General features: G+C 43.5%; 1 protein-coding gene and 1 long non-coding RNA gene across 2 annotated transcripts in view; one reads left to right on the forward strand and one right to left on the reverse strand.

Moving 5' to 3' along the window:
- Positions 1-386: 386 nt before the first annotated feature.
- six2a (SIX homeobox 2a) lies at positions 387-3,385 on the reverse strand. Its single transcript, XM_080507614.1, is given in 3 exon segments — positions 387-1,562; positions 2,700-3,190; positions 3,192-3,385. Coding segments are annotated over 3 exon segments (873 nt in total). The 5' UTR covers positions 3,261-3,385; the 3' UTR covers positions 387-1,249.
- Positions 3,386-4,638: 1,253 nt separating this feature from the next.
- LOC308138491 overlaps positions 4,639-20,005 on the forward strand; it is a 62,154-nt gene continuing 46,787 nt past the window's right edge. The window contains exons 1-2 of the long non-coding RNA XR_013936885.1: positions 4,639-4,809; positions 16,275-16,446. This is a non-coding gene — a long non-coding RNA (uncharacterized lncRNA). The remainder of the gene's footprint in view (positions 4,810-16,274; positions 16,447-20,005) is intronic.

The following is a 20,005-nucleotide window of genomic DNA, read 5'->3' on the forward strand; positions in this document are numbered from 1 at the left end:
AGGCTAAGAGCTCTTGATTTGGCGTAATTCTATCTGATTAAGCATTTCCCTAAAAAACTATCAAGGAACTAGTGGCGGCACAGAGCGAAAAGGCCAGAGGAAATAGTTTAAAGGGCAGCTCAGACTACATTTCTATAAACTTCCTTAAAACAGCAAATGTGACTGAAAAGCCTCCCTGCAGCCTGCTATTTAAAAAAAAAAAAAACCTCCCTTTGTCTGAGTTTAGTTTGATATAATACCACAAAACAGGCAAAAATAATCATTCAGAATCAGAGAAATTCTCCTTAGTTGGGTTTTTTTTTTCTTTTATTGTAAAGGTTATATGAAACTATAGGTGAATCGTTTGATGGTTCAATCATGTATCGCAAAGTTTACATGCAGTCTCTTTCCAAATGAAAATGTAAATAATAATAATATCAAGAGTTTAAGATATTTCACCTTCTCGCAGCTCTTATAAGACACTTGATTATAGCATACCACCATCAGCCCGTTCTCCAAAAAGCACAAAGAAAACAGAAAACACAAAGAAAATATTAAATGCTTATGGCTCTCTTGGAAAACCCAAATGTAAACAAAATGGCATGGGGTGCCTTCAACGTGTGCCTATCGAGCCTGCTGGCAAAGGCGATCTAAACCCCTAAAATAACAACGGTAATAACAAGAATTAAGACACTTTATTGTTATTGTTTTCAACAATATAACACGTTAAGTTATTACATTCGGGTAAAATACTTTTTTCTTCCTTTTTTTAAACGAAGGCGACCACCTTCCATCTGCACCAACACTGCAAAATAATCCAAGTCTTATCATTTCAGCTGTTCTGATTTTTTTTTTTTTTTAAATCTTTTAAAACGATAAATCCTTCGGAGGAAATAAGCCAGTAAAGTGACGGAACTTGACTAATTTTAGGTGAATATGAAAAGTTGTTGTTTTGTTTTAAGTGCTCTCGTTATGGACACTTTAGTTTCTAAATAATCACCCCGAAACAAGCGGATGGATACTTGCGCGCACTGGCAGAGCTGAGGCCCACTTGCTGAGAAAGACATAAAAAAAAAAAAAGTTTAAAATGCTGAATATGAGACTAAATGATTTGTTATGGTGGCTGTTTCCGCAGTGTTCCAGTCTGTCTGCTTCAAGCTTTGCTTAGGCCACCTCGTAAATTACTTTCAAAAGAAAAAAAAGAAAAAGAAAAAGAAAAAGAAAAACGGTGCTCTGTCCTCGTCTGTTTTTTGTTGTTGTTGTTTTTTTTTTAAGAGCCAAGGTCCACTAGATTAGAAGACATAGGGTTCAGTATGGTGTCATGGTGCAAAGAGTGGTGATGGTGCACCGAGTCTGCGCCGCCCGGTACCGGGATGGCGCTCGGTCCCGGCGGAGGCGCGAGGCCGTGCAGGGACTGTAAACCGGAGTTGGGGCCGAGCAGCAGAGCCGGGCTCTGGGACGTGTGATCCGGGGTCCCCGACGGCGTTTTATCGTCGTCCGAGCTCCCCAATAGAGTTTTATTTCCATTCATAGAGGAAGTCAATGGGTTGTGACTATTGCCGTTGGAGTTCTCGTTGTTTTCCCTGAGAAGAGAAGCATAAAAATCACAGATCAGGCAAGAAGAAACTCTCAGTACATCAAGGGGAATGGATCAACAGTTGTGACTGTACAATAGGATAGAATTGTTAAATACATTCAATATTTAATACGCAATATTATACGTGCGCACATCCATACGCATCCGGTTGCGCAATATTTATAAGATTAACAATTAATCCAAACGTCAGCGTTAATTATTTATCAATGTATCAATAAGTGATGAAAATAAACCAAGGTGCAAACTAATAGTCGCCTTAAAAATGAGCCCCAGCAATCAAAGGGAGTGAAAACAACAAATCTGCGTTCTGTGTTTGTGTTTAATTTGACCAGATTGACCCCGGAGCTCCTCGGCCCGGAATGACAAGCAGTCGTATTCTAAACGTGTGTGTGCTGCGTAAGGCGCCGCTCGTATGTGTGCAGCGAGACGTTTTTTCAGTGGGAAGACATGATTTACATGCAGCTTTCAGCCCGAATTAGTGGCCAGAGGGTGAAAGAAGACACCAACCCTGCGAACACCTGACCGAAACACCTCTCCCATGCGCGCCCGCCTGCGTAATATCCAAACTCCCAACGACTCCCAATGAAATGTCAAGATACAAGAGGCTGCCACATTAAATGCAAAACATTTCTTAAAACTTATTCTGGGGTGTTTTCCCCCTATATTATACTCGGGTGTTTATTCGAGTACCTTTAGGGTTAATGGTATTTCCCCCCCTATCTAAACACTAAAGTGTAATTTCACAGTATAGGAGTCGTTACCAAAACATAAAAGTAAGATGAACGCAACATTTATAACCTTGTAATTTACTCGTGAAAAAAAAGTCTGTAATTTCCTGCTTTTCAACTTTTACATTTGGTCTATTATCATAAACAACGTGCAGGAGACGTTTGAGTTTACCAAAGTTATAAAATGCAGGCAAGTTGGGGGGAGGGAACAGTAATACATACATGGAAGTCGTATTTTGTAATAAACTGTTAGATGTGGTTCAGAAAAGTTTTTTTTATATATTAATTACACGAGCGCATATGGAGCAAAAAAAAAAATTGTTTACGTCTTTATTGTATTAAATAAGTTAAATAAGTCTTAAGGGGGGGGGGGGGGGGGTGGGGGGGTGCCTCACCTCTCCTTCGCCTCCGCCGCTCGATCGCGCTGCCGTCGGTTCTTGAACCAGTTGCTGACCTGCGTGGTCGTGAGTCCCGTGGCCTCGGCCAGCTCGCGCTTCTCCCGCGGGGACGGGTACGGGTTGTGAGTGTACCACTCGCGCAGGACGCTCCGGCTCTTCTCCTTGAAGCAGTAGCTGGTCTCCTCCCCGTCCCAGATGGAGCGCGGCAGCGGGAACTTTCTCCGGACGCGGTACTTCCCCACGGCGCCCAGCGGGCGGCCCCGCAGCTTCTCCGCCTCGATGTAGTGCGCCTTGAGCCACAGCTGCTGCAGCTTCGGGTGGTTGTGCGGGGAGAACTGGTGGCTCTCCAGGATCTTGTAGAGCTCGCGGAAGTTCCCCCGGTGGAACGCGACCACCGCCTTCGCCTTCAGGACGCTCTCGTTCTTGTGGAGGTGCTCGCACGCCGGCAGCGACCAGAGGAAGCGCCCCAGCCGCTCGATGTTTCCCCCCTTGCTGGAGGACCTCGCAGACGCACGCCACTTGCTCCTGCGTGAAGCCGAACGTCGGAAGCATGGACATGGCGACAACGCAAACCGGTGCAGATTATATTGTGCCTCACTTCCACGTCTCTCCTTTTCAGCCTCTCATTAAATCAAAACGCATTAAGTCCATACGCGACAAAAGTTGTTGGGTTTTTTTTTGTGTTCCTTTCTTCTTGTTTCCCCCCCCCCCCCAAAAAAAAAGATATAACAGGGTGAAAACTTTCAACTGCCCACGGTTAGGCAATATCCAACTGCGGAATAAACTCAAGTCCATTCAGCCATGCAAAAAAAAACCCCAGGCGACAATTCCTCAAAGTTGCAGAGAAAGAGAGAAAGTTGTTGCTCCGTCCGCCGTCCTCCTCCGCCGTTTCTACGCCGTTTCAACATAAACTACTCCCGGAGACCGAGCTCGCTGGCTCGTTTTAATAATATTATTCTAAGCTGGCAAGACAAGCGATTATATGAACTCTGATTGGTCGGTTATCTGACCCGGGGATGGCGAGGATAAGACAATAGCCTTAGTCAAATTATTTGCCATGGTTACGCTGTCACTCAAAGTAACCCGATACGCTTTGAGGTGGCTCCCTGGCAAAGTCAGCCTGATTGTTCCCTTCGCGGACAAGCCCGCCTACCAATAGAAATATTGCTCAGATTTTTCTTCCAAAGCACCTTTTTCTCTCCCCCCCCCCCCCCCCCCCCCCCCAAACCCCCCCACCCAATCCCTTCACTTTGACAGACACCTCGGGCAGCCAAAGAGCGCAGAGCCCGTGTGGAGCGCGGACGAGGAGCGCTCGCGCTGATCCCGCAGCCGGGGGAAGGATGGCGCCAGAGCGCACGGAGCCGGACGCACCGCGGTGCGTCTCAACGCCTCCGGCAGCGCTCATAAATCACTCAAGAGCTCCTTCATATCTGGAACTTTAACATGACTTATTCACCAATGTCACAGGGGATAAAGTAGCTGACGATTGGCATTAGGTCATATATATATAATTTAAAAAAAAGTTACAATAAATACAATCAGATTATAGGGCAAAATATATCAATATAAAGCAAAATTAATTTCGTCAAAGAAGTTGGGATATTTTATCATTTATCCTCCAATTAGTCTACATTCCCTTAAAGTGGGTTCATTCATGTCTAAAAGGAATTATAGGACTTCATATCCAAAGCGCAATTATGATATTATTAAACATTTCTGAAGAAAAAACTTAAAAAAAAAAAAAAAAGTTAAAAACGCTGCAAAAACTCCAGTGCTTAAGGAGCTTGAATTTAGTCTTTATCGTCAGCCAAATAATTCTAATTGTTAAAATTATTAATCCTAAAAAAAGACAACGCAACATATTCTATGATGATCTCGTCGCCTGTATAATTTAACGCACGAGATCACAGTGTGATTATCTGAACGAGGGCTGAGCCGCAGAAGCGCACAGAAACTGTCTTTTAAGGTGTGCAGCCGCTGAAATGGGAGATTTGAGGAGCTGCCGTGCGCCGTGGACTCTTTGCTGGACAGAGAGCAGAGGAGGAGTGTCCGCCGGGTAACAGCCGAGGGGGAGAGAAAAAAAAAAGCTGCATCCACCAGCACAAAGGTGAGCCAAAAATATACATTTCCATTCAACCAGTGTGGCCGACTTGGTTTAGCGCAACAGTTGAGGTGGATGGAAGTCAGATATCATCACGGCAGAATGATTGGATGAGCTGTGGACAAGCCGAGTAACGTGAATAATAAGATTCGTGCAGGGGAAACTAACGAGAGGTCGCAGTGGTTGGATTTTAAAGGTAAAAGGAGTGGGGATGGTTTCACGAAGTGACGCCTGTTCAAATTGCAGCGTTGCAGCGGGATGAAGCGTTGCACGGTGCGCTGCGGTGCAGGAACGCGCACACACGCGTACAGGACAGCCCACGTGCGTTATTGACCGCCGCGTGCACGGGCCAAAGATTGACCGGTCGGTGGATTTCTATCGTCCCCACCATGGGACCTCTTCATTAGAGATACGACTGTCAGCTACACCCGCACTCGGTATCACATCACTGTACACACACACACACACACACACACACACACACACACACACACACACACACACACACACACACACACACACACACACACACACACACACACACACACACACACACACACACACACACACACACACACACGTTCAAAAATTGTTAATTATGCTCCGCAGCAACCCACAATCCCAGAAAAAAAATATTTCAGGTAATGACGTCGCAGAAATCTGTTCTCGTCAAAAGCATTAATGTACTCTTGACTTTTGCTCTGATCAAGTGCAAATTGTATTTTCTTCCTCCGCGACGAGCCATTCCGTCTAAATATCGGCTGCTTACAAGAAAATTATGACTGTAATTATGAAGTGAGTTTACCATCAGAGACGAAGAGTCCTGTAAGAGGAGCCTGATCCCAGTTTCCGCCTGGTGTTCTCCCTCTTGTTTAATAAATTGACTTAGGTTTCGCCCGAAGCGCAGCTCTCAGAGTATTACGGCATTAGGCTGACTGATGGTAATCATCTGGGGACCGAGGCTCGCCTGAAATGGATAGTGAGAAAAACAAGGAAGGAATTAACTTTGAATATATACAGATAGAGGTCACGCGTGTAAATCTGAGGAACGCACTTAAAATGTTATAATTACAGCATCAAGTAACAACAATAACCACAACAATAATAATAACAATAACCACAATAATAATAATAATAACAATAATAATAATAATAATACCTGGCCATAAATGAGGCAGCTCATAAAAAAGAAGAGGGAATATCAAGGCCAATGAGTGAAATATAAGGTGTTCGCCAACTCAGCACGCGTATTTTAGGCGTTTATGACAGACATGACATTTTAAAGTAATCGCACATTTAAAAAAAACCCAAACAAAACAAAAAACCCTTATCATTTTCATCCATCTAACTCAAACACCCCAAGCGTTTCCCAACTGAGTGGAAAGCAGGCGGGAGGTCCGCAGTCCTCACTGCTCCACTCACATTAAAAGGCCTTCCAGACAGACGCACTGAAAACTTGTAATTTATCCTTCTCACCTCAGAAAACGCTCCACAACGGCGGTCACTGAGATACGAGAACGATATCATTTGATAGCTTCTTACATTGCATGAGATTCATTTGAGCTCTTTAAAAAAAAAAAAAAATTCAAATAAAAAATCTAACTATATTTTTATGGTGAATTCCTTCAAACTTCAGGATGAACAAACTCGCCCCTTGACTCTCCGCTGACCGACAGTGCACTATATATATATATATATATATATATATATATATATATATATATATATATATATATATATATATATATATATGTATTTATTTTTTTATTTTTTCCCACAGTATGTGTAGATATCACGTCATGGCTTATCAAATTAAGCCAGTTCATGCCACCTCAAGTAAAGCTGATGTAGATGGACTGCTGTGATGGTAATCGTGTCAAAAGGAGGTTCTCGCCATAAAACTATTTTCTCACTCCTGATTCCAATCCGTGCATCCTGAAGGACTGATTGTGAAAGAAGTCGTCACTGCGTGCGTAAGAACAGAGCAATTACGACGTGATTGGAAACGTGCAGCATCCTCACTGTATACCGGGTCCTGGCATTGGTCAGATCTGTTGGTTGCGTGCATGTGTACGTATGCGCGCGCACGCGCAGCGGCAGCGAAAGGGGTCGCATGTCGGGCCCTTGACAGTGTTTGTAAACCACTTGTTTCCACGGATCAGTTTGATCAGAGGGCTCTGGCTCTGAAACGGTAATTATTACAGCCGCTGATGAATGGGAGATCGCGTTTCTCCTAATAGCCCCCCCCCCCCCCCCCCCCCCCCCCACCCTCACCCCGCCACACCCCTATTTTCACAACTCCCACAGCTCACCTTGGCCACTCTCCACCACGACCTCCACTAATTGAACTGATTATTCCAAGAATGTGTGTTTTGGTACGTGTACTGCACACAGTTGCATGTGTTGGAGCATATAGGATTGGCGATGAGGCTTTTATCCTCCGTGAGATGCTGATTTGGGCGCATGCGCACTGAGAAAAGGGTGAGTTTCATTTCTTTTTAATGGCACAGACTCCTAAATCCTGGCCCGAGAGAGAGAAATTATTAAATCCAGAACCTTCGGAGTCCATACCGGTTAAGGGGATATGAATGAGGGCCTATCCAATAATTGGTTGTTTACATCTATCTTGTTACCCCAGAGGCCAGGGCTATCCTATAGCTCAAGGAGGAGGCTTCAGCAAAAACCACACGAGAGAAGGGGTGGGGTGGGGGTGGGGGTGGGGGTGGTGGTGGGGGAGCTTGTGTAAGGGGTCCTGTCCTCATTTCAGCAAGGCTCTGACCGGTCAGCAGGTTCATCAAGATTGGATTCAGAACATAAGAGGCCTGCAGAACACAAAGCAATTAAAGGCTTTTTAAAGGCAGGTTATCAACACCTGACCAGCAATGCAGAATTCTCAGGTTATATATATATATATATATATATATATATATATATATATATATATATATATATATATATATATATATATATATATATATATATATATAAACTGATATAGTCAACTGACTTCACTTTTTCAATGAACAGACACAAATAAAAATTCTTGCACAAATTCTGACATGTCAATTAAAATTATATTTTAATATTGCAGTTTAACCATTTCCTAAAGGACGTGCCTTCACTCAGGTTCACAGTATGAGGCGTCTTTTCCAAGAATTATGTATTCTTTTACAAATTTTAGTGGCGGAATTCAAATAAAAAGGGGGAAAAAAGTGGAGGGTTGACTAATTAGTTTATTTATTATAAGTGCAATAAAGACAATGAATAATGACATGGACATTGGTACAACAACCGTTATGGCAGTTGCTGACTATATATAAAGATACTTCAAATCATCAACATCTAAGAATCGAGCATTTTAATGATGATGGATGTTGTAAACACAATGATATAGATTGCGAAAAACATTGCAGAGTTAACCAAATAGTTTGGGGTTGAAGCTCTGCGACAGGGGATCATTCTCGCTTAGAAACCTTGTTGTTCAGGGAAGAACAAAAAAAACCAAAAAAAAATCATATTCCTACAATCAATTCAAGTATTTGGTTGAAAATCTGTTTTTTTCATACATAATTAGTTCCAATTAAAACAATTACTTATTGGTGCCTTCTCCCACCAGGAACACAACACACAAGTGTTTTTTTTTCTTAGGCATGTTCAGTGTGTGTGTGTGTGTGTGTGTGTGTGTGTGTGCTGAGGTTAATTTATTCGATCAATCACCCCATTTGATTCCTGTTTATTTTCAGGGGTCACATGGTCATTTCAGCTGCACACTGAGCCCTTTATGCCCTGCCAAGCACCCCCCCCCACCCCCCAACCCCCCTCACCCCAAACCACTAAGACTGTATAGCATGCATTTGGCTATAATTTGGAGAGGAGAGCGGTTCCAGCACTTCTCAGATATTTCACGGTCGCTAACCTTTATGGCGAAATCCCCTCAGACCTGTCTCTTGTCAAACTGGCAATGTGCAGACATGCGAGCGTATAACGTTCACGCACACACTGATTTATATCAACGCTCTGGGCTTTGCTTTAAATGACTGCAAACACACTCCTGGGTGGAATTATACGTTATCATCTTCTATAATTTGGCAAATAGGGGCACAGGCCAAAAGTGTGTGCGCATGCATTTTCTTTTGTAAATTCTCACAGCCAGTAGGCTGTTACCATGATTTACTATGAAGGAATTATTTTCCTCACCCAGGTAGAACTGCTGCTAAAAATAGCACTTTTTTTTTAAACACACAACTTCTTGTTTAATCTGATGAATGCATTTTATTTGTTGAATAACGGGAGGTTTATAGGGATATTTATGTGCAGTCGGCGTAGCTTGTAATGCATATTCACAATAAATTTCAAACCAGGCCAGAGAGTGATCTGCTGCTTTGGAGTATTTTGTTACAGCGAGTAAGTAAGAAACCACCACGGGGACCAATATGTAGGATCAGATAAACCTCGGCTGCTCTGCATCAAAGTGAACAGAAGGCCGGGACATATAATTGGATCATGATAACCAATTGCTTCTGATCGTGTAACATTTGAAACAGAAGACAAAAATGCCTCTTTTCGCCCTGAAACATACGGGACGCGTTTTGCTCCACCCATAAAACAAATAAAAAGAGGACTTGACTTTGACGCCACAATGTTATTTCGGGGTGAAAAAGGGCCAGAGTTGGGATTATATTTTGGGTGACGCTTCTCCTCAACCAGTGACACAGAGAGCTGTGCAGTTAAAAGCAGAGGTTTTATAGTTTGTTCGCTTCTTAGGGGGAAAAAAAAAAGAGGAAAAAAACATGGCTTGGATGTCAAAGTTTCTATTTTTGTCCAGCAAAATATGTGTATTCGTATCCTCTTTAAATCAAACCGGGCTCGAGCATCCTGTGTGAATCTTATAGATCTCACAGTCGTATCCCTTTACATAGACGCTTTGTGCTTCTAGTAAAAAGCCTGCAGCATTCCTTAATGTTTTTTCCTTATGCAGCTTTCTTCTTTTCTTTCTTTTTTCGTTTTTTTTTTTAACAGAGCTGGAACTCGTATGTCAGGAAAGAATTTATTAAAAGTGACCGCAGTAATTAGCAATGTGCTAATGCTTGAATTTGTATCCATCCCTGTATGTAGGGTTTTTACAACACTTCATGGTTTCACTTGAAACACGAGGCTCGACCCCGTGTCACTGGCCATATGGGCAGTAAATACTTCCATGATAAAGTCAGTGGCTGGACTGATACTGTACCAGAGAGAAATATCTTATTATACATCGTGCTGTATGCTGCTTTTATGGTGTGGGGACGACTTGCAGGGAACACAGTCATGTGGCTGGTTGTTCTTTACTGCAATATGATCTGTTGTGCGAAGAATTTTTTTTTTTTTTTGGGGGGGGGTAAGAAACTTTGCTTTGCTGCAGCCGTGTTCCAGTAGCAGCTCTATGGGGCTGAGAAACAAATGCTATCATAGCAGGATGTTAATTCATAAATAGCTAAGTTCAGCAATTGGCTCCTGTTATTTGTTAATCAGCCGAATGCAAAGAAAAGCAGCATCCAAGCCCTGCTCATGTTTGGTAATAAATCAACGCAGCGTACACGTTAAAGGTGAACCTTTACACCGAGGCAAGTAGAATTCATCCTGAGAGAGATATCAAATCAAGTTGTTGTACAGACATTTCTCTGAAAGCCACAAATCCTAAACACATGGTAGCAGTAGAGGAGAAGTGAGTGAGTTGGAGTCATTATGATCCATCATCTGGAAACCATGAATGAGCGAGAGCCTCGACGTTCATCATTTTTCACGGCAGATATTTCGGCCTGACTGTGGAAGCGCAGGCACAGGTGAAAACCAATTTCAAAAACAATGTTTCGGTTCCAGGAAGATCCCCCGGTCGTGAGCCACCAGGTTAAGACGGCACCCCCGACAAAGCCAAATGGAATGCAACCATTTTTTAATATAGTCACTTCCACCTGTGCCTTTCTGACCAAATGTCCACCGTTGGAAAGGTCTATTGGATAAATGTTGAGCGCTTTGACAGAATACGTGTCAGAGGAATGACCAGAGGAAAAAACAGATTTACCTTCGGAACCAACCGAAGGCACTGCCCTTCACGCAGGAGCATGTTGATTTGGAATGTTCAGGCTTCCCTCCGCCTGCGAGAGGGGTTAAATTCCACGTTGAGAAAGGGAGTGTGCAGCCTGCTTTTTGGAGGTAATCCCTGGACTTTCCAGGAGTTTAGACATTTCCCCCCCGAATCAAAGTGCATAAGTGACCAGCGGTGCCACCCACAGAGCCGTGCAGCGAGCCGGGATCATAATACTACTGATAAAACTGCTCATGAAAAGATACGTTCTTGCACACAGCTGCTCTCTCTCTCTCTCTCTCTCTCTCTCTCTCTCTCTCTCTCTCTTTTCTTTTTTCCAAGAGTGCACAATTACTTTGAGTGCAAACTGATTCATGCTGTCATCACAATTTACACACCCACGAAAGACAAAGGTATCCCTCTGATCACAGTCCTCTGCAATAAAACTTCCATTTCTGCACCTTTTTTTTTTTAAGCCTTTAGAGTCGCCCAAGACCCGCAAGCCTCATTTCTCCACCGAATAATCATTAATAATGTGTCTACTGTCATGGTGTTAATGATTTCTCCCGCGTTAAACCAAACCATCCGTCAAAGCTCCGTCGTGTTCGGCTCCGACGGGAGACAGTTTGAAGACGGAGACAAGCGTTTACTTTGTAAATAGTCGTGTGGCACATTTGTTTTTATGTGGAAGCGTTGGATTTCATGATTGCTTTTTAATTCAGCCTGCAGGGTATATTAAACGCCTGCAAACCTCTGAACACTTTGTCCAGGAAACTAACAATTATAGTCAATCTGAGCGTATGGAAACCACAGCTATGCGAGAGAAAAGATGGGGCTTCGGCTGAGGAACTGCCTCATGCATCATTACACTTTACAGAGGTTTAGTTTCCCTGAATAATGGTGCTGTTTGTGCCAGCGATTCCAAATACCGCTATTTACACTCCCCCCTTTCACCCGAGTCCAAAAAACATAAATTTCCACATACAGTTGATGATAAATCGACGACGGAACGACGACAATAAATCTCATATATTTAAAAGTGTCTTTTCAGTCGGTGCATTTCTTTGTCTGAGTCGATCTCCAGACAGCTGAATCTGGTATGATTCATTTAATTTGCATTAAAGTAAAAAATAAACAACACTTGAATTGGTAATTATTTACGTAGATGTTTGGAAGGTTTACCAGCTGGGACAGAAGTACAACTTGTGACTTATCAGTTTGAATGTGTGTTTTGTTTTTTGTTACTGTGTCCGAAGTGGAACAAATCAATCCGCTGCACACACACACACACACACACACACACACACACACACACACACACACACACACACACACACACACACACACACACACACACACACACACACACACACACACACACACACACACACACACACACACACACACACACACACACACACAGTGTGAATGGAGATTTATTAAAAAAGCGTCTACAACGATGAGAGAAATCCACATATTGTGGTTGTTAATGTTGAGTGTTAAAGGTCATTTCCCGTCAAACAGCCTCACGACTCTTCGCTTCTGCTTTGTTTTTTGCACGCGAGACTCAACGTGAACGTCTTTCAGTTCAATTGAAAAGCTCTGCGTGGCGTTACCATCGCTGCACATGCACTGCTGTTCCCCAACGGCGTGGCGTTTTGCTCCGCGAGGCCTCGAGCCGACCGCCGGGATCCGATCTGAGATGAGCTGATAATGGTATATAGCAGGAGCTCCGGAGGTCGTCTGTAGTGAAGACGTTCCTGTCGGCGGGCAGAAGGGACGACGGGGCTTCGCGCCAGCAGAAAGGGAGGATTACCGTCGATTGCTACCCAAATTGCAATAATACCCGCTGCAGGGCCACCCACACATGTGCTGAGAGACAAGCGATAAATTGCTGCATATGGCCATTCCACAACGGCGACTCCTGATACCAGCACGCCGCCCACAACGGCCTCCATTCTTCAACTCTGACATGTGGGAACGACTTGGCCGGCTTTTACTGACATGCTGGAACTCTGGAGTGTTATCTCGAGTATGTTCAATATGAATTCATTTGTTTAATGCTTATTTTATTATGCAAGATCCTTTCCAAAGTCAAATAACTTTTCAGGCCCATTCAAGGTTGAATATTTCAGTTTCCTGCATAATATTTGTCATGTGTTATTCGTGACAGTTATTTGTATTGCCCTCTGCCGTTGTTGACGATGTTTTGCAGTGTGTGATGAGGCCTCAGACTGTAAATTCACTCTGCGTCATTTCCAGGTACGTATTCGGCCAAATGCAAAGTCCCTTTTGTCAACAAAGGAATTAAAATTAAGATTCTATTCGAAACATGTGCCCTTCAAAAAAATAAATAAATCCCCGTCTGAAAGTTTGGGTTGTAAAATTATTACATTACCTCAACCTCACAGCACCCAGTTTTTATTGACGTCTTGGAAGAATTCCTCCACAGAGGGGGGGGAGAAAAAAATGAATATCATATTTTGAAACTAAACCCAGCAATCTGCTTTCATGTGAGAATGCAAGGTAATTGGGTCTGATCAGATCATTCCAAGAATCAAGCAGATGGCTAATCCAGCCCGCTCTATCTAATCAGAGCAGTCGGTCTAATGACGGTATAATTTCATAAGAGGCCTTTGTCTCAGAAAATTCGGGAGCAGCATGGGGGAGATCGGAGATATTCATCATCAGGACAGATTGGAAACAGGCTCTAATAAATGACACATTTGCTTCCTGTCTGTCTGTGTTGGAGGAATGGCAGAATGCAATGAATGTGGCACAGTGGGCTCGTGTGTGTGTGTGTGTGTGTGTGTGTGTGTGTGTGTGTGTGTGTGGGGGGGGGGGGGGGGGGGGGCATGGTCGGACAGTGTGTGGGTGGACGGCAGCTGCACGGCTTTGCTGAATGTGTGTGTGTGTGTGTGTGTGTGTGTGTGTGTGTGTGTGTGTGTGTGTGTGTGTGTGTGTGTGTGTGTGTGTGTGTGTGTGTGTGTGTGTGTGTGTGTGTGTGCTTATCAGTGATGAGAATCAGAGCTCAGTCTGGCTAATAGGCGGGGTATTAATGTAGAATTTACACCTTCAGGTCAGGGCAACGAAAACCTAATCAGTGCTTACAATGCAGCTGGTGGCTTCGTGTGTGTGAATGTGTGTGTGTGTGTGTGTTTGTGTGTGTGTGTGTTGTGAGTACATAAATCTGCTAAGAACCTTACAATATGAGCAATTCTCTCAACTTGAGTGACACAGATAAACGGAATAAATTCTGTTCATGTTTCAAGTTCAGACCGAGACGCCTGTGTTAGATTCAGACACGTCGCTGTAATGGAAAAGCTTAAGTCTGCAGGAAATGAATGCAAGTAAATGCAACATGCCCTTAAGTGATGAAAACAGGTGTTTTTTGAGTGTTTGCATGTGTTTTTTTTTTTTTTTACCTCATTTCTGGATACCTAAATCATGTAAACACCGTTATGTAATGCTGAAGAGTGAGGTCGTGGTTTGCAACGTTTGCATCGCAGCGATAAATTCCCTGGTTTGAGTCTTGGCTCAGGTTCGGACGTTGCATATTCTCCCTCCCACAGTCCAAAGACATTTTTATGGAGATTAATTGGCACCTGTAAAAATTACATTGGACATTATAGGGATGTGTCGGGAATCTGGAGGCAGGCATCAAGCATCCATGAAGCAAATCAAGACATTTGGCGAGGAAGACGTGCTTCATATTGAGGCGAAGGCAAAAGTTATGTTGGAGTAGTTACAGTTAGGTTGCAACTGCAGGAAATTAATGCAAGTCGGTGAGAAAATGCTGTTGGCCGTGTGTGTGTGTGTGTGTGTGTTTGTGTGTGTGCGTGCGTGCGTGTGTGTGTGTGTGTGAGATCTCATTGTTTTACCCCATGGGGGCTCCAAAACCACTGTGATCATCATGTCTCCTCATTGTTTCCACTAAACAACAGTAATGACAACCTGATTTGAATACTGGCGAACTGAAGTGGAATGAAAAGAGAAACGACACTCATAAAACCAGAAGCAGCTGTAAAATAAAACAAAACAAAAAAAATACCCCCCCCCCCCCCCCCCCCACACACCCCCACCCCACCCCACCGAACAGCCATGTTCCTGTGCGCCGCATGGAGACATCAAACCGGGAAAGGACGGGTTATTTACAGCGCGGCGGGAAATCACAGCCCAGCATGAAGAATACGTAGACACACGAGGGTAGAACCTTCTTGTGACCGGAGACCCGGTGCTGTTCATCATGTTGGCTCACAGTTTGCCATTTCCTGCAAGCCGCACGTTGCGCTCCTGCCTTGGGAAGGAGCGCCCCGGGGTCAGGAAGTGAATATGACACGCTTGCACAAATGCAGCAGATAGACAGTGAATCTTTTCCTGACTTCCTCGGCCATACGCGCGTACACACATTACATTTATTCACCTACACACACACACAAACAGATGCTAGCTGGAGCTTTGTCTGGAGGTTGTCTGAGGGGGCAGGCGGGGCAGTTGCAACCAGAGTCGTATTTACATCAGCCGGTGTAATTTTATCAATAAAAGCCAAGAGGACAGCAGCTCGCCATAACTCACAACAGGCCGGGAGCACCGCAGCTGTTCAGAGTTCATCCTCCTCCGAGGCGGAAGGGGAGATGAAAGAAAAGTGGCGTTGACAAAGAAGCAATGGGGGAGGCGGGGGGGAAAAAAAACAAGTTCAAAATCCAGAATGCATGTTAAAGTGTAATTTTTTTACTGCGATCAACAGCACAGAACCTGAGAACATTAAAGCGAAGGTCTTATTAAAGGTCTTATTATATGTGAACTGTGGGGAGAAACCTGTAGGAAAACCTACGCTCACCAGGGACAACATGCAAACTCTGACCACTCCTCCACCGCGCCGCAGAAACAACCTCAACAAATAATATACCCCGATAGACGAGTCAAAAATTACCCGACGACAGAGATACATCCTGATTAACTTCTTTTCAAAATGAGGTGGACCGGCGAACTAACAAGCTGTGAAGTCTTTGCCGATCACATCATAGCACATGTCACTGAAAGCCAACTAACCTCACCACTCGCACTAGTGCACTGATCACTCCTCGTACCATCAGTTTCATCACTTCATATACTTTTCTTTTTTTTTTTCCCATATACTGGCCGTTTTGTGGTACGCTCTGTCCAAATTGGAACCCGATATCCGCTTGGCGATATTAAATTTACCTGCATGGCTTGAATTTCTATCCGCTTTGATTGCTTGTCACTTTAAAGGCTTGTCAACAAACCTCCGAAACTGATTTTGTGGGTTACGGAGCGCCGCGAGCTGATGAATTCGATATGAATCAATTGGAGTTCCCTCTGATACACGCCAGTAATCATGCTCTTGTTTTTTTTCTTTCTTTCTTCTTCTTCTGTGTGAAATTAGGTGCCACATCTCATTTTGGAGCGACGCTCTTCAAATACTTCATCGCCGGGCTTCTCGGTTTCACTGCAGACGCTGGCCGACCCCAGCCAGCGACCTCACCAATCAAAGATCAAAGCCGTCTGGTTTCCGGACGGTCAGGTTAATCAGAGGACCACCCCGGAGAACCAATCAGGTAACGTCTTACTGGATTTAGAGGAATTAGGCCGCTTTTGGAAGAGCGGCGAGGCACAATTCCCGGAGTGTTTGAGGCTCATCTGTTTTCTCTGAGCATGTCACCGAATCTGTTGTGGTGGGATCCGACGCTTTGATTTCAATTACATCAGTCATTAGTCATTTTGATGTGCTTAATTGGGGCTTTGGAAGGAATGGAGGTGCATGTGAAACAATGGCGAGCGAGTCGACTGGAGGGGAAAGATAATAATGAGAGGCTCATCTATAAAGTAAACAACTGGAGCACAATAGCGTCATTTTAAAAAATGTGAATAATCCACAGAGCAAAAAGGTAAACACGAGTCCACTGTTTAAAATTGTTGTATTTAAAGTTATAGGTCATTGTGTGTGTGTGTGTGTGTGTGTGTGTGTGTGTGTGTGTGTGTGTGTGTGTGTGTGTGTGTGTGTGTGTGTGTGTGTGTGTGTGTGTGTGTGTGTGTGTGTGTCAGGAGAGCCAGTTTGTTTGGCTAAGTGAGGCAATTTTGGTCTTTAAGTATCTCATGTCACTTCCCCTCAAAAGGAGGCAAGTGATACAAGCGCTCCATTCTTAGTGACACACACACACACACACACGCACACACATACATGTACACGTACACACACAGACACGCACACACACAAGGGCTAGGATCTCTAATGGCCAATAAACTCAGGATGTTCGTTCCTCCTCTCAGGCTCACAAAAACCGAACGGCAAAATTATTGAGACTAAACGGATTCCACTGTAGCTTTGCCTAATGACCACACACACACACACACACACACACACACACACACACACACACACACACACACACACACACACACACACACACACACACACACACACACACACACACACACACACACACACACACACACACACACACACACACACACACACCCTGTGAGGGTCAGGAGCAGATAGGATGTACGTAATAACCCTTACATGGGTTTTAAAAGCCTTCAGTCCTGTGGAAACGACACTGGCTGGGAAAGAACCCAGGCCTGCATATAAAAAATACTCAGCAGCGAGACTTTGAAGTTTTCTCTGCTGGTCTTTAAGTGAAGAGACACGCAGGGACATTAAGAATGCATACCACCATGAAAACACCACTAATGGAAGAGACGTCCTCTCAAAGTTGCAATTCAAGTAAACTTTATAAAAAAAAAACTAAAAAAATGCCTGGACGTGACCATTGCACAACATCACATAGAAATAAGGTGAGTTCTGTCCAGGAACAGGGTCTAAATCGGAATCCTAATCCCTATAATGGCGAAAATTATAAACACACACTTGAGTTTATGAAAGCAGTCTCAGTGTATACCCTGCGGCACCCTGCACTGGATAAACATACAACATGGGGTTGAGATGCAGAGAAACAGGCAGTGATCCTTTCAGGAAAAGAAAAAAAAAAAAAAACTACGGGGCATTTCCTTCCTTGTCTTAATACTCCCTCTTTACCCATTAGCAAAATTATTGTCCCGTCTGAGCTGGGAAGTTCATATCCCCTCCAAAGAACAATTTTTACTTTGGTCCCCTGGACAAACTTCACAAAATCTGTTGTTTTATGGAGGCGGTGAAAGTGAGGAAAGGGCCACAGAGTGAGAGAGAGTGAGAGAGAGAGAGAGAGAGAGAGAGAGAGAGAGAAAACCCAACCCCATAATACTTCTAATGGTTTCTTTGGGGGACCATATGTCCTTTGCGTCAGCACAGCAGCAGTATGGCCTCTACAGTTACAGTAGAGTCCGGTGTGAAAGACAGACATGTTGCTTAATAGAGGTTGGGAGGTGGGAGGTGAAGGGCATGAGGCTGTGTGTGTGTGTGTGTGTGTGTGTGTGTGTGTGTGTGTGTGTGTGTGTGTGTGTGTGTGTGTGTGTGTGTGTGTGTGTGTGTGTGTGTGTGTGTGTGTGTGTGTAGCAGATCTCTCCATATTGCCTTACCATCAATACGTTCAGGAGTTTTCTATGGCTTCACGATCCGTCGACCGATCCAGAACCCAACTGCCTCCTCAACTTTTCCCTCACGCTCAAACACAACCGATCCACCTCCTCCGGTTCCCCGAAACCCCGGTTGAAACTTTACAATCGATAGGTGTCACGACCTCAAACTGGCTCACGCCGACAAAATAAAATTGCACACGCGAAGAAACGCGTGCTTTTACCCGCGCACACTCTGACGCAGAGAAACACAGTAGCCTTCTGGGTGGTTAGCTGTTACTGTGTGTGTGTGTGTGTGTGTGTGTGTGTGTGTGTGTGTGTGTGTGTGTGTGTGTGTGTGTGTGTGTGTGTGTGTGTGTGTGTGTGTGTGTGTGTGTGTGTGTGTGTGCGTGTGTGTGCGTGTGTGTGTGTGCGTGTAAGCATACTCTTTAAATATCATTGTACTAATCTGATGAAAAGTGAAACAATCTTGAGAAGTTGGAGAGTTGAATGTTAATAGAAGTGATTTATAATGAGATCAATACACTTTCACGTTACCTGCTTCTCACTACTCACCTTAGATTGTCTCACACGTGGGTTGTTTTTTCCTTCAAAAATCCATTCTAAGGCATTTAAGTTGTATAAAAGTGCAGAAGATTAAACACCGAAACATCTGAAGCGCTTAAGTAATTACACGCTTATAGAGTCTTTTACTACGAGTCACAAGAACATTAAATAGAAAATCAGTTTTAGGAACACAAACTTCAGCTTTCACTTCATTTACAGATTCCTGCTTATTTATTTATTACCCTTCGCAATGCAAAATGACCCCTTCACCCTACGCTGTATTGTTAGCGGTCGCTTACATTCATTTCTGCCAGACATGCACATTTATATAATTTATTCACTTTTTTACCTTTTCACACATTTGCTCCAATAAATACTTATTTCTATTAAAGAAAATAACACTTTGCTATGCCCCATCTCATACATGATTATATCTGCTTTCTTCAAAGATGATTTCATTGTGTAAAATTTACTGACGATAAAGTTTTCTAATTCCAATTCTTATTACTTGCTTAGTAGTAAAAATGTCGACCGCTCTTAAGTGGGAGTGTTTTTTGGGGTGTTTTGAATGCTGGTTTTACACCAAAACACATCATTTCAAGACGTCCCTTAAGAATGTAATCTATAGTTTGTTAAGTACTTTGTTTATTTCAACACAAAACTTTAATGACCAAACAACTGAATAATTAAAACATGAGTTGAATATCAAGAATGTAGCAATTTAATATGGTCAAAATCAATTGATTGCAATACTGGCCAATAAAAATCTACATTCAAATCATGTTTGAATATAGTGAGTATAAACCAGGAACTACTGTCGCGTCAATGCACACAGGTTTACTCTATATATCGAATCATGTTTACAAAACCGAGGATGTGGGAAATTTTATGGACTCAGCAAAAAAAAAAAAAAAGTTGCTCTGAGGCACTTTGACCATTTAACACACACACACACACACACACACACTTACTTTGGGTGAATTAAAGCGATTCTGTAGATAGCCCTGAAAGCTTATCCTGCGCACCTCAGCAAAACATAAAGCTCTTTTCCTTACG

This window comes from Blennius ocellaris (genome assembly GCF_963422515.1).
Source record: "Blennius ocellaris genome assembly, chromosome: 13".
NCBI classification, from domain to species: Eukaryota; Metazoa; Chordata; class Actinopteri; order Blenniiformes; family Blenniidae; genus Blennius; species Blennius ocellaris.